This window comes from Sorex fumeus, unplaced genomic scaffold (genome assembly GCF_029834395.1).
Source record: "Sorex fumeus unplaced genomic scaffold, SorFum_2.1 ptg000033l, whole genome shotgun sequence".
In the NCBI taxonomy this organism is placed as follows: Eukaryota; Metazoa; Chordata; class Mammalia; order Eulipotyphla; family Soricidae; genus Sorex; species Sorex fumeus.
The window spans coordinates 20,013,389-20,029,726 of NW_026606090.1; the positions used below are offsets into that span (position 1 = coordinate 20,013,389).

Here is a 16,338-nt window from a genome sequence, read left to right on the forward strand (position 1 = left end):
TAGCTCTGTCCTCCCGTTGTTCATCGATTTTCTCTAGCAGGTCCAGTAGCGTCTCCATTGTGACTCTTGTTACTGTGTTTGGCATATTGAATACATCATGGGTAGCTTGTCAGGCTTTGTCAGATGGGCGAGACACTCTCGGTAGTTTGCCGGACTCTCCGAGAGGGGCGGAGGAATCGAACCTGGGTCGGCCAGGTCTGCTGTTCATCCTCATGCAAGGCAAATGTCCCTCTGTGCCATTGCTCCAGCATCGAGGCAGCATCATAGCCTCTAAATTCTTTCACTTGAAAACACTAGGAATAACCTCTGGGTCCCCTGAAAACCACTTGGGAGATTTCCTGCTCTCACCAAAATTACTTTTATCATTTATAGAATTCAAAGTTGGACAGAACAATAGCACAGTGGGTAGAGCGTTCGCCTTGCAAGCAGCCGACCTGGGTTCAATTCCTTCATCCCTCTTGGATTGCCCAGCAAGATACCGAGAGTATTCCGTTCACAGGGCAGGGCCTGGCAAGCTCCCCATGGCATATTCGATATGCCAAAAACAGTAAAAACAAGTCTCACAATGGAGATGTTACTGCTGCCCACTTGGGCAAATCGATGAACAAGGGAGTATAGTGCTACAGTGCTACAGAATTCAAAGTTGCAATACTGTTTGCAAATGGTGCATTATATATAAACTACATAATGTGTATATATATAGTGTGTATACACACATGTATATATATATATACATCACTATATATATATATATATATATATATCACTGTATCACTGTCTTCCCATTATTCATCGATTTGCTTGACCGGGCTCAGTAACATTGTGAGACTTGTTACTGTGCTTGGCATATCGAATACGTCACAGGGAGCTTGCCAGGCTTTGCTGTGTGGGCGAGATACTCTCGGTAGCTTGCCAGGCTCTCCGAGAGGGGCGGAGGAATCAAACTTGGGTTGGCCATATTGGCTGTGTGCAAGGCAAACGCCCTACCCGCTGTGCTATCGCTCCAGCCCATATATATATATATATATATATATATATATATATATATATATATATGTATAAATGAATGAGTGGAAGTTTTTGAAGCTTAAATGAAGTAATCCAAATATGACTCAAAATTGCTTCCTTCTGAAGTAAAATAATTTTTGTAATAAATAATTAAGGGATATTCAGATAGAATCACAGTTATTTTGACTTGTCAATTGACAGGTCTGAAAGTGAGCCAATGATTAAGGCTAAATAACTTTTAGCATATAAGATAGAATAGAGAGAATTCTTAATATGTATTTGAAATATGTAAAGTATACTTTGTCAATATTAACAGTTCTATACTAAATGCAATAATGTAAATTCTAAAATTTTAAATATTGTAAAAAATAAAATATTCATAAGTAGAATTTACAAGTCAGACGTGTAGATTTCAATTTACTTATATTTACAATGCAGTTTATTCTATTTTAGTTTGAATAAAACAGTTGCAATAGTGTTAAAATTTATGGTAATGTTCAAATTTTCTGCACCCTACCACCACCAAAGTGTCCATGACCTTCCACCACTGACCCTGACTGTCGGCTCCAGTCCGATCGTCCTCCACCCTCCCTCATAGCTTGTTCATAAACTTTGTGATCCAAGGCCAAGGGTCTTTTTCATTGATCACAAATCACAAAATCACAAATCATCCTGTTGTTCGTCGATTACCTCGAGCAGGCCCCAGTAACGTCTCCTTCATCCTGGCCCTGAGGTTATATTCAAGGCTCTTTTGGAGAATGAGACTTATCATTGTTACTGGTATTTGGCATATTGGGTACGCCACGGGGAGTTTGCCAGACTCTGCCATGTGGGCAGGCTATATTCGGTAGCCTGCCAGTTTGTCAAAGTAGGAATGAGATGTCATAATAAGATGTCGGTTCTGGGAGCTGGTTTTTATGGTCTTAGAGTCTTGGCTGCTGATGGGATTACACGGCGCCAGGGGGCCAGTTGGTGGGTGTGACCCCCGTCTACTGGAATTTGGAGGATCTGGATGGAGGATGCTCGACTCCAATCTGAGTAGGCTTGGAGATCTCGGCCCCAGAACCCATGTGGCTTTGTCCTTCTGCCGGTACCTTCAGGTGTGTGGAGAGTGGTCTCAGCATGGTGGTGGCTGGTCCTGGAGGTCTTCGGCTGCTGGGGCCTTGGCCAGGGCGGGGAGGAAAGCTCAACCCGCTCCCCTCCAAGGGGCCCCGGCGAGGAATAGCCAGGCGTGGGGGCAGGAGACTGCGCTCTTCTCCTCCGGGAGCTGGTTTTTATAGTCTCAGAGTCTTGGCCGCTGATGGGATTACACGGCGCCAGGGGGCCAGTTGGTGGGTGTGATTATAGTATATATTTATTATAGTATACATTGATTATAGTATATATTTCCTTGATTTCATGTTTTGGTGTTAGAGTCCAAGAAGTGAGACTTCTGGATAATACAGAACTTCAAGTCTCATTTTTGGGGGGACTATCCATACTGCTTTCTAGAGGTTGAAACAGATGTCATTTCCACCAACAGGTACTACATTTTCACCACATTCACATTTCAGCTATAATTTCTTCCCAGTCATTCTTCTCAGCCACTCTCCTTCCTTCTTCTCCTTCTGAGGTTCCTGTTATCTTGAGGTATTTCTTTTATTACCTTGAGATTTTTTTCAGCCTAGTATGGTCACAGTATATAGCAGTTTTTTCTCAGTCATTTTTTTTACCTCTTCTTTATTAAAGTAGCTATATATACCATCTTTGAGCTATATAGTATATCATGGTCACGGTCACAGTCCTCCCATTGTTCATCAATTTGCTCGATCAGGCCCAGTAACATCTCCATCATGAGACTTGTTGTTACTGTGTTTGGCATATTGAATACGTCACGGGTAGCTTGCCAGGCTCTGCTGTGCGGGCGAGATACTCTCGGTAACTTACTGGGAGCGATAGCACAGTGGATAGGGTGTTTGCCTTGCAAGCAGCCAACATATAGTATATCACTGATTCAATTTTAAGTCCCATCTGATCTTCTAAGTGTTCTGTATTCTTTCTCTTGCATTTTTTAGTTTCTTTCTTTCTTTTTGCATTTTCTTGTGTTTACCATCAGGATCTCTTCGAGTTTGTTGATTTGCTATTAAAATGCCTTTTCAAAACATTATAGGACTGTTCTAAAATCTTCCTCATGCAGGTTAAAAAAATCTGAAGTAGTTGGAAATCAACCTGGATTTTTGTCGTCCTTTGTTGAAAAGGCTGAGTTCCTTTATTTTTACATTATTCCTAATGCTTTGGTGTTTTAGACACTGGGTCCCAGGACTACTCTCAGTAAGTGTGTTTTGACTCTTCCTGGGTCAGCCTGAGGTGGAAAGCCCTTGTGATTTACATCTATCACCTCCCATGGTGTCTTTTATCTACAACTACTTGTTTATAATACCATGGAAAACCTTTCCTGAGGCTCCAGCCAGCCTGGGAAGGTGATGGTATATGCAGTCACCAGCTCCAGTATCTCCAGCAGCTGCTCAGTGGCCAGGTGAGGGCATTTCCCTTCCCCAGCCCATGCCTATGTCAGCTCTAGTCTGATCTTTGTTCCTCCACCCCTCCCAATAGCTAGTTAATAGATTGTGTAATCCAAAGCCAAAGGCTTATTATTGTGTAATGGCTCTACTCCCTTGTTTTGTGCCTATTTTCCACAGAGAGCAGAGATCACCTGTTACTCATCCTCTTTGTATTGTACCCACCAGTTGCAACACTGCAACTAAATGCATGATTCATATTTTTCTTAGAACTGCTAATTATTTGTGCATCTATAATACCACACTTATTTATCCAAAACAAAGTAGTCATTTTCCAATCAGATTGTTTCCATACCTTGGGATTGAACTAAGAGCTTCAATAAACAATATCTTTGTTTTATTTTGTTTTGGGGACAATGCCCAGCTGTGCCAACTTATTGATCTGTGCTCAAAGATCACTCCTGGCTACATATGGAATGCCAGGGACCAAACTCAGATGGGCCACAATGCAAGACAAGTGCACTACTAACGGTACTATTACCCAGTCCCCAGCCTTTTTAATTACTTTTTTTATATTTTGGTTTTCTATTCCACGAAGTAGACTTGCTGGATAATATTAAAGTTCTATGTTCTGTTGTTACTTTTTAGAGGACTATCCATACTACTTCCCATAGATGTTAAATGGAAATGTTCTATCAACAGTGAAGGATCCTTTTTCACCACATAAAATATTTTATCTGGTATAAGGTTTATATATATATATATAAACATATATATATATATGTGTGTGTGTATGTAAATATTCATATATTTTTCCCATTCCTTATATGATTGTCTTGCAGATTTTTCACATTGACCCTGTATTGATTTTTGGAGGAGGTAATAGTTTTATGTTGGCAAAAAGAAAGATGGCTCTAATAATTATTTCACATGTTCTATCTTTTGCCCTTGATATTTATTTATCTTTGTTTACAAAAGTCTTTCAGATGGTTGGCATAGCCTTTGGGATTACTAGAGCAGTCCATTTGGAGAGTTGTGATAGCCTTTGGTGTGATTGGGAGGCACTTTTTGTTTGTTTAATGAAGGCAGAACTGCAGTGGACTGCTGAGGGAAGAAATACTTCAAAAGTGGAGCAGTAGACAAAATGGATTTGGGAATCTCATGATAACAAAATTATAGAATTTCAAAAGTTAAGATAAATATTTCCTTTGTGTATAATAATATTCTTCTCACCTCCAAATTTCAACTATAATTCCACCATCAAATGGTCCTTCTGAACTTTAGGGCGTATTGCTGAATTTGATTCATTAGGATTTTACTGAGAGAGACAGAGCTAGAGAAATATGGGTAGGATGCTTGCCTTGCATGGGGCCAACCCCAGTTGATCTTCGCACCCCAAATGATCTCTGGACCACGGATCCTGGAGTAAGCCCTGAGCACTACTGGATGAGATCAAAAGCAACAAAACCTTGAGTAAGCTAGATACACACTGGAGCTGGTAGGGTGCTAGCCTTTCACAGGTCCAGATTAGATCCATAGAATTCCATAAGGTCCCTGGAGCTCCACTTGATACAGAGCCAGAAGCAAGTCTTGAGAACTCCCGGTGTGGCCCATAAACTCCACCAGTTTTAAAAACTTTAAAGGACTAGAAGTATTTTTAAAAATCTCAAAAACTAGGGTTTTTGAGTCAAAGTAGAACAATATCATGTCTTCAGATTCCATCTCTACTTTCCAACTTATCAGTAATAAAAGATTTCAACATATTTGGAAATGAGTCAATAATTATTTTAAATTTATTTTTACAGAACATTTTTGCCTCATAATTTTAGAGTTTACAGTTATAATGGTACACAAAGTATGACACCTCTTGAACAAAACTTTCAGGTATGATTTTCATCTTATCTGTTACCTTTGTCTTGTGAGTTTCTGTGAGCAACTTTTTGTATATACATATTGCTAGAGTGCACAAATGATTACAGTAATATTATATATGATTATGATACAATATAATATTATAAGTGATACATATATATTTATATATAATTTATACATGTTATAAATATATATCTTAAATTAACCAAACTCAAGATTTCTCTTGAATTACTCCTCTTATAAATAATCAAAATGACCATGATTTTTGAGCTGTATATTACATGATGTAGGGTTATGTAATTTTTCATCTCTGGCAATAGGGTTGATAATATGAAAATCTCAAAATGAAAAAACTTTTCTTGAATGAGGGTTATCAAATTTAGGAAAATAAGAATTTATTCTTGTCTGCAATATGTCCACAGTTAACAATTGTACAAAAAAAAACTGCAGTGGAATTTAATGCACATTCTGAAGTATGTTGTATTTTTCTCACATTTGGAATATTTGGAGTTTCATTTAATTATGTTTAATTTTATGAAATAATGAAGGAGTATAAATTTTGGAGTTATCCATTCTTAAAATGTTCTTTTCCTTAACTTTTCTTTGCCCTACCAGCAGCTGGGTTTTTAAATTTTGTTTGTAGTTTGTATTCTTAAATTCTATGCAGTGAATCTGCTGGTACTTTGAAATTAAAGCATTTTATAAGGTTAAGCTTTTAGTAGAGAAAAATCATACATATGTTGGTTGCTTTAATTTTGCCCAACAAACTAAGCAAATAATATATTATCATCTATAAACTATTTTGTACAAAAATATAAATAATACAATACTCTCAGACAACTTTATGACAGTTATAAATATATGAATATGCAATGTGGTATTTGTGTAGGTGTGTGTGTGTGTGTGTGAGAGAGAGAGAGAGCGAGAGAGAGAGAGAAAGAGAAGAGGCAATCAGGCAGACAGACAAACAGACAAATAGACAGGCAGAAAAAGAAAATTGGAGACAACAACTTAATCTAGTAGAGTTGTTTATAGTTACTCTTGTGATATCTTTAATGTTTGGAAGGGTCTGTTATGATTTCTCCTCTGCTCTCTGATCAAATTTATTTAGGCATTTTATTTCTTTCCTCATGAGTCTAAATAAAGGTTTGTTTATTCTAAGAACCAGCTCCTGATTTCACTGACTCTGTACCGCTCTCTTGGTTTCCACACCACTGATTTCTACTTTAGTTTTTTTTTTTAATTTTTAATAGTGAGACATCATGAGGTACAGTTACAGACTTACAAATGCCTATCCCTCCACTAGTGCCCATTTTCCTTTTTTAACTGATTTTTTAACTGCTTTTTTAAAACTGCATTTTTACTTTCGTTTTTACTTCTTTTTTTTTAATGCTTTTTAACTGCTTTTTGTTTCTCCATTAAAAATGTGTGCTTAGCTTATTAATTTGAGCTTTTCCTCTTTTCCTAGGCTAGGTCTGTATTGCTGAATTCTCCCCCCTAGTATAGCTTTTACTGTGTCCCACAGATTATAACTTATTTCTCCATTCTTGTTAGTTTCCAGGTATCTTTTTATTTACTCCTTGATTTCCTGGTTGATTTAATTGTTTACCAGTGTTTATTTCAGCCTCTACTTGGAGTTTTTCCCATATTGTTTTCATGGTTTGTTTCTGCCATTATGGCATTGTAATTGGAGAAGATAATTGGCTTATATTTGTAATTTTATGTATGTTCTAGTTAAACCCTCATATGTCATCTAACCGGGAAAATGACCTAGCTGCACAAGAGAAGAATGTGTATTCAGCTTTTGAGGGTGGATATCCCAGTATGTGTTAATTAATCCCAGTTACACTAACTCTTAATTTGGGGCTCTAATATCTTTATCGATATTCTATCTGGTTGATCTGTCCAATGGCAAATGAAAGTGGAATGTTGAAATCTCCCACTGTTACTGCATTTCCATCACTGTTTCTTTTTTTTAGGTCTATAGTAAAAATAGTAAATAGTAGAGGCCCTCTCGTTGATCATTGATTTGCTCTGAGCGGGCCCAGTAACGTCTCCATTGGAGACTTTGTTGTTACTGTGTTTGGCATATCGAATACTCTCAGTAGCTTGCCGGGCTCTCCGAGAGGGGCCGAGGAATAGAACTCGGGTGGGCCATGTTGGCTGTGTGCAAGGCAAACGCCCTACCACTGTGCTATGAGCAGACTTATTTTTATTACTTTGCTGACCCTTCATTCTGTTCCATATAAGTTATTGAGTTGGTGCTTGCCAATCTATTCTGTACATCTTTATGTCTAGCTATTTTCTTAGTTTATATGCTATTTGTTCTAATATAAGTACTATAAGTATGGCTGCCCTGGACCATCTTTTTTTTTTTTGGTTTACTGTTAGTTTTATGACTTTTTTCCTATCTTTCACTCTGAGTCTATGTTTGTTCTATAAATTTGTATGTGTTTTCTGTAAACTCTAAATAGTGGATTTTATTTCCTGATCTGTCAAGACAATGTGATTCTAATGGAGAATTTAGTCCATTGACATTGGGAAATTATTGATATAAATGGGCTGTGTTGCCACTTTTCTGAGTGGAGGGTTTAGCTGTTTTTGACAGTCATTTGCATTTTATAGGCCAACTTTCAGTAATTATGCAGTTTCAGTTTAGCTGTACAAGCAAATGTCACTAACTCTTTTTGGTGCCTTAAATATCAATGACATTTTTGCAGGATAGTGTACTCTGGATTGAAAGTATTATTTTTTTTTAATTCTGTACTTTGAATATGTCATTTCACTCTTCTTGGTTTAAAGTTTCAGTTGGGATATATGTTGTAATTTTTGTTATTTCCTTTATATTTGAGGTTTTTCTTCTCTCAACACTTTTAGGTAGTATGTCTCTGTCTTGGGTTCTTGTAATTTTTTATTTCAATTGTCTAGATGTGGCTTATTTTGTAATTTTTTATGTATATTTTATTTTTATTGGGCCCTCTTTGGGTCTCTTGAATCTGTGCAGAAATCTCTCTCTACAGAAACTAGGAATATTCTGAGCTATGATCCCTTATGGAATTGTTCTTCCCCTTCTTTTCCCTTCTTTTTTGATCTTTCTATAATTGGAGGTTATTTCTCTTGCTGCTGACTATTAGTTTGTGGATGTTCTCTTCTGTCTTTTTCTTCTCATTTTTGATGAGTTGTATTTTGTCTTCAAGATCACTAATACTGTTCTCCACATTCAGAATTCTGCTGCTCTGGGTTGCTATTTTGCTCAAAAGGAGAAATAAGAAATAATTCAAAAAATAAATAATTCCTTGTGAAATAATCCACTGCATGAAAACTATAGTTCCTATTAGTATATTGAGTAATCTACATTAACAATTTCAAATATACTATGTAGATAATATTAATCATTTCTTCCCAAACTGTTATTCTTATTATTAAAGAAAATTATCCTTTATTTTATAAATTTGACTGGACAAGAACCAGTTTATAAACTTTACTTTCCTGTGTTTGGATATAGACAAAGGCCCCTTTTCAATTCTTCCTATAATACTTGGTTACTTGAGATTTTTCTCTTTGTTTTCAGTTCATATGTAAGCTAACATATTATTCCCCAAAAATCATACATTTGGAGTATCCAATATATACTTTCTCCATTTGTAGATATTTTGAATCTATGGTCAGTAGGCTTATATTTTCTATTAGAATATTATCACCTGTTTTGCCCTGCCCAACATTATGGGCAGTAACTTTGGTGAAAGGATAAATTTTTCCCAATTACTTAAGTAAGCATAATTTTCTTTCTATTATTTATTGGGAAAAGTTAGCTATTATTTATTCCATTCTCTCTTCTCTTTATGCATTATTTTGTAGTAGGGGTTTACTTTTCTAAAGTTCATATCTCCTAACTATAAGATTATTAGTATACTTTATTTTCATTGAATTTACATATTTTTAAAAGTAAATGTTCTCATTGGGTTAGATTTCCTTGTTTCTATGTTGCAAAAAAGAAATATATAAAGAGAAACATGTAAATTAAAAGAGAAATATATAAAATATACATTCTTATGACCCAAAATGCCATGTTTAGTTTACAGCAAAATAATTTAAAAACATGTTTCTTGTAAGCATATTATGTAAAACATCAATAATTGGTATGTGCATATTAATAATCATATGGTATGAATATTTGAAGATAGTATAGAGATATGCATTTGTTTAATTTTCAATTTTTCAGAATTTTTGCTACTACCAAGGCAATATTGAAGATCACCCAAAATCTATGGTCATCCTCAGCACATGTGCTGGACTCAGGTTATTATATATAAATTTTTTTTACAAATATTGAACATTTTTGGAAATAGTTTTAAATATTTTTATGAGTTCTAAAATAAAATATCTTTTGTTGAAAACTGTTTTAGATAAAGCATACTGTGAGAATATTGCTGCATAACTTCTCTTGGAAAAACATAGTTCATAGTATGGCAAAATTTTTCCTTAATTAAGATCCTTGATTATGTACAAAACATGAAATTTGGTTGCTTATGTGAATAGAAATTATTGTTTTGTATCATTTAAGTCAGTGTATACCCCATGATTTCTACCTATATCAACATTTACAATTTTAATAATCAGCATACTATTAAAACTTATGTGTCATCTTATTTTACTGGCTTTTTTTAAAAAAGCATTACTTTATTTAGTTACTTGTTATTTTAATTCCTAGGGGCTTATTGCAGTTTGAAAATGTCAGTTATGGAATTGAGCCCTTGGAGCCTTCCATTGGTTTTGAACATGTTATTTACCAAATCAAACATAAGAATGTTGGTCTTTCTTTATACGCTGAGGAAGATATTGAATCAACAAAATTTCCCTACAAAACAAAACGTATAAAGGTGGGTGATAAATTTACCAAGCTATATGATTGCTAATATTGTGATTAGATCACGCAATAGTTTTATCTAACTTTGTTGTTAGATAAATCTAATTGGCATTTTAATCAAAACAATTACATTTACAATGGGATACTCTCGAGAGTATTCGATATGCCAGACACAGTAACAACAAAGTCTCCAATGGAGACGTTACTGGGCCCGCTCGAGCGAATCGACGATCAACGGGAGGGCCTTTACCTTTACCTTACTATGCAACTGTCAGGAGTGATGAAGTCATGAACTTTGCTTATAAATGGATAGACATGAAGAGTATCATGCTAAGTGAAATGAGTCAGAAAGAGAGGGACAGACATAGAAGGACTGCACTCATTTGTGAAGTATAAAATAACAAAACATGAGGCTGACACCTAAGAACAGTAGATACATGGGACATTTAGATTGCTCCATAGCTAGAAGCCTGCCTCATGAGCAAAGGGGAGAAGGCAGCTGGAATAGAGAAGGGATCACTAAGAAAAAGATGGCTGGAGGAATCAGTCGGGATGGGAGATGTGTGCAGAAAGTAGATAAAGGACCAAACATGATAACCTCTCAGGGTCTGTATTGCAAACCATAATGCCCAAAAGTAGAGAGAGATTATGGGGAATCATATCTGCCATGGAGGCAGAGGGAGGGTGAGAAAGGGGGGTTATACCAGGGATATTGGTGGTGGGGAGAGCCCGGCAAGCTACCGAGAGTATTTGATATGCCAAACACAGTAACAACAAAGTCTCCAATGGAGACGTTACTGGGCCCGCTCGAGCAAATCGACGATCAACGGGAGGGCCTTTACCTTTACCTTTATTGGTGGTGGGGAATGTGCACTGGTGGAAGGATGGGTGTTTGATCATTGTGTGATTGTAACCCAAACATGAAAGCTTATAACTATCTCATGGTGATTCAATAAAATCAATAAAAAAACTACATTTACATAATACATATTTAATCCTTATGTGACTACTTTTTTTTTATTAAATAGAATGCTTTTCCACATTTAAATTTTCTTTATTTTTGTTTTGGGGGCCACATCTAGTATTGCTCAGGGCTTGTTCCTAGGTCTGCGCTCGCTCAGGGATCAGTCCTAGTGTTCTCAGAGGACCATATGCGTCATTAGAGACAGAATATGGGTTGGCCACATGCCAGGCAAGTGCCTTACCTGCTGTAATAAACCTCCAGACCCACTTTTCCACATTTTCAAAATCTAACAGCAATACATCTTTCTAGCATTCTTTTATACATTTAAATTAATTTACTGTGGGAATGAAGAGGTAAAATAGAATAAACAAAGGACATGAAAGGGTATTGTAACAATAGTGGTTGTAGGATGAAGTAACTTTATATATCAATACTATAGACATTAACAATACTATCCAAGTTATAATAAAAATATTTTTATTTAGCTATGCTATCCTAATTATAACAATAATTTTTAAGAAAGTTAAGTGGATAAAAATATTTTTCTAATGTATTTTCAGTAAATGAATGATAAACATTAAAGACCCAGTATAAAATCAGTAAAGGTAAGGTAAAGGCCCTCCCGTTGATCGTCGATTTGCTCGAGCGAGCCCAGTAACGTCTCCATTGGAGACTTTGTTGTTACTGTGTCTGGCATATCCAATACTCTCGGTAGCTTGCCGGGCTCTCGAGAGGGGCGGAGGAATCGATCTCGGGTCGGCCATGTTGGCCGCTTGTAAGGCGAACGCCCTACCCGTTGTGCTATCGCTCCAGCTATAAATATAAAAACGATTTACTGTGGGAATGAAGAGGAATTTATTTGAAGACATTAGGCATCTAGTACACTGATGCTTAAAATAATAATTTTGGTTCCATAGATCTAATAATATACTTTCTCACAACGAACACAAATTTTAATTCTTTATCCTTCAGTAAACTCCTTGTGTAATTGTTCAGTGAAAAAATTGGATCCTAAAAGCAAAACTCTAAAATGTTTTGTGTATAATTTAATTTTGATACAAATGATAAAAAACAATAATATAAAAAATTTCACATTAAGTTTTACTTTGTTTCCTTTGAATGATTATAGTTATCACTTTACTGATCTCAAATTTTACATTTGTTGTTTTCTCTTTAATCTTTTTATGCTAAGTAGAATAGTTTAACTTAAAGTTGTTTATTGAACTTTCAGGGATTATATGTCAGTGTAAAATATGTAGATATTAAAATATCCACAATAAATTTACCTTCTGTTTATGAATTTTGATCTTCTATTCTTGATATTTATACTGTGCTTGTGGAAGGTATAACCTTTTAGTAACATTTTACTTTTAAGATAGGTACACCATAAAATGCTTATGAGGCCTGTCTTACAAGTTAATTGTACATTTTTTCTCCTAGATTATCTTACATGGCAATACTGATGAAAGTAGATACTGTTTTATATTAGTAATTATAATAGTGGTTGCTTTCCCCCACTTTTTTCAGAATCTAAATGCTATAAACTTGTTACAGTTAAAACTCTGTAAGGTCAAGCTTTGTGTCTAATTTAAGTATTAAAATTTAAGTTGCTGGCATAATACTCAGAACACCCACATTTTAGGATATCTATGATTCAATTAAGAAAAGCAAATTATTTTCTGTTTCTAATTTTTACCTATATGGTGATTTTATATAAGGACTAACTTATCTGTTAGATGGTGTACTCATATTTTCTCAGATTATAGATAATACCATACAGTATTACAATGTATAGTTGTATTATAAATATAAAGTTCATTGTTGTGGCTGTTAATTGGAGGTTTTCTGCAGGAAAGAGAGCAACACTAGTTTCTCAGTAACAATGAGAATAAGGAGAACATATGATAGAATGTATGGTCACTTTCTTATTTTATTACATGACAAATCAGGTGCAAAATAATTGAGAAAGTCAGTATTTGTAAATAATTGTGCTATATTTAGTTTTACCTTCTCCTATGTCCTCAATAAGGAATATAATTTTTCAACATTTAGTTTACAGTATAGTGATAAATACTGAAGTATTTGAATAATTTTTCAGTTTTGACACGTCTTCTGTGTATTTTTCAGGCAATTAAACAGTTATTTCAGTACATAGAAATGCATATTGTAGTTGAAAAATATTTGGTAAGTATATTCTTATTATATATATGATATGCCAAAAACAGTAACAATGACGTTCCTCATTCCCCTGATCCTGAAAGAGCCCCCCAATACAACATGCCATCAGCCGCTTGTGGGGGGCAACTCGTGACCTCTGTAGGGTATGAAGGACGAGCCGGTACCACCCCCCTTCCCATGAGACTGCAGTTGCCCTGTCACCACCGACTCACACCTGGCTTTCTAATAAGCTCTGAGGCGGTGGCCACCTTGTATGCGGTCTAGATGCATTTCTGCCAAAAGCCATTGGGTTTCGAGATTTGTTTCTGAGTCTCTGGAATCATGGCTGTTAATCTGCTTGATCAGGAGTCAGAGAGGCCGTTTGTAGGTGGCGACTCAGGGTCTTGTTGGGATGGGGAGGAAAGGACCGGTTCCACCCCCATCCCATGAGGCCCCATGTGTCTCCTCACTGCAGACTCAAACCTAACTATTCTGTGGCCTCTGGAGGATGGTGGTCACCAGGCCGCCAGGGGGAACAGGCTAAGGCCTGAAACCTATTCCCACCTGGATTGGCCCACTGCCAGTAACCTACTGCAGGAACAGGGCACATTTCTGCCAAAAGCCTTTTGGGTTCCGAGATTCATTTCTGAGTCTCTGGGATCATGACCGTTAAGAACTTCGATCAGGAACCAGAGAGGCCATGCCTCCAATTATATAGCTAAGCCAGAGGTGGTTTGTGGGTGTGTCTCCCACATACCTAACTTTTGGCCATTTACTTTCTTGGTAATCTTCCCCCCAAGTTTTTGGGGTCTGTCCAAAGGCACAGCAGCAATTTTGGGGTATCTGAATGTCTGACGGTGCCATCAAGCTGCTGATGCTCTCATCTCACAGGTACAGACTGACCTGCTGGTGGCACCATACCCCCTGCTTCCAATTTTTTGAAAATTATGTAGTTGTATATAAATTTTATGTATATAAATATTTCTATGAGTACAGAAATATTTCTATAAATATAATTGCATAAGTTTTATCTTGCCAAACATTTATACTCCTTTAGGTTTAATGTAAAGGAGTATAGTCTATGAATTGTATGATAATATGTTAAATATTGTAAGCTCCTGAAGTGTCTTTCAAAGTTATTTTCCACTTTGCATTTAGTAATTTTAACATACTATCATGGGGCTGGAGCGATAGCACAGAGGTAAGGTATTTGCCTTGCGTGCAGCCAGCCCGGCCAAGCCGGGTTCGATTCCTTCGCCCCTCTCGGAGAGTCTGGCAAGCTACCGAGAGTATCTCACCTGCACAGCAGAGCCTGGAAAGCTACCCATGATGTATTCAATATTCCAAACACAGTAACAACAAGTCTCAAAAAATGGAGACGTTACTGGGCCCACTTGAGCAAATCGATGAACAATGGGAGGACACTATCCTATCCTATCCTAATATACTAACATGTTGTTTTCTGGTTGCTGAAGTTTTTACTGAAAAGGTGGATGATAATTTTAATATAATTTATTGTGTATAGCTAACAACTTTCTTTTAAGTACCTTCAGCATTCTCTGATTTTAGCTTTGAATGTTTATTACGTGATTCATCAAAGCTTACATTTGGTGAGGATTTATTTTGGTTATGGATATTTTTTAGTTTCCATAAGGTAAAGGTAAAGGTAAAGGCCCTACCATTGATCATCGATTTGCTCGAGTGGGCCCAGTAGCGTCTCCATTGGAGACTTTGTTGTTACTGTGTCTGGCATATCGAATACTCTGGGTAGCTTGCCGGGCTCTCCGAGAGGGGCGGAGGAATCGAACTCGGGTCGGCCATGTTGGCTGCGTGCAAGGCAGACGCCCTACCCACTGTGCTATCGCTCCAGCCCTATAAATTTTATTTTATCTTTTATTAGTGAAACACTATGAGGTATAGTTGTAGACTTACATATATTTGTGTTTGGGTTTCAGTTATACAATGATCAAGTACCCATTACTCCGCCAGTGTCCATTCTCCAACATCAATGAAGCCAGTAGCCCTCCCACCCACCCCCATTCCCCCCAACCCCACCTCAACCTCTAGAGCAGGACATTCCCATTTGCTCTCTCTTTCCTTTAGGGTTTTATAGTTTGCAATAGAGGTATTGAGTGGCCATTTGTGTTCGGTCTATGGTCTACTTTCAGCATGTGTCTTGCATCCCAAGCCGAGTCCTCCAAACATCCTTTACTTGGCATTCCCTTCTCTATCTGAGCTGCATTTCCCCCCAGCCTGTGGTTTGCCAGCTTCCAAGACATGGAGCAGACCTCCAGGTACTATTCTCAACTATTCTTGGGTGTTCATTTCCTATTCTGTTACTTTATATTCCCCAGATGAGTGCAGTCTTTCTATATCTATCCCTCTCTTTCTGGCTCATTTCACTGAGCATGATAATTTTCATGTAGAACCACTTGTTTGCAAATTTCATGACTAAATCCTTTCTAACTGCAGCATAATATTCTATTGTATAGATGTACCAAGTTTCTTTAACCAGTTATCTGTTCTCGGGCATTGGGGTTTTTTCCAGATTTTGGCTATTGTGAACAGTGCAGCAATGAACATACAAGTGCAAATGTCATTTTGACTATACTTTTTTTGCCTCTCCAGGATATATTCCCAGGAGTGGTATTGCTGGGTCAAATGGGAGCTAAATTTCTAATTTTTTTGAGAATTGTCCATACTGTTTTCTAAAAGGACTGAACCAGTCCGCATTCCCACCAGCAGTGAAGTAGGGTCCCTTTCTTACCTCATCTGCGCCAACATCCGTTGCTTTTGTTCTTTTGGATGTGGGCCAGTCTCAGTGGTGTGAGATGATATCTCATTGTTGTTTTGATCTGTATCTCCCTGATGATTAGTGATGTAGAGCATTTTCTCATTTTCCTTTTAGTCATTTAGATTTCTTCTTTGAGAAAGTTTCTTTTCGTTTAGTCAACCCATTTTTTATGTATTTT

The 16,338-nt window shown here is 36.8% G+C and overlaps 1 protein-coding gene across 1 annotated transcript in view; it reads left to right on the forward strand.

Annotated features, from left to right (window-relative positions):
* Positions 1-16,338, forward strand: part of ADAM2 (ADAM metallopeptidase domain 2) — an 89,724-nt gene that overhangs the window by 5,692 nt on the left and 67,694 nt on the right. The window contains exons 3-6 of the mRNA XM_056116659.1: positions 5,312-5,390; positions 9,601-9,677; positions 10,090-10,258; positions 13,337-13,393. Of these exons, the coding sequence (XP_055972634.1) occupies positions 5,312-5,390; positions 9,601-9,677; positions 10,090-10,258; positions 13,337-13,393 (382 nt within the window). The remainder of the gene's footprint in view (positions 1-5,311; positions 5,391-9,600; positions 9,678-10,089; positions 10,259-13,336; positions 13,394-16,338) is intronic.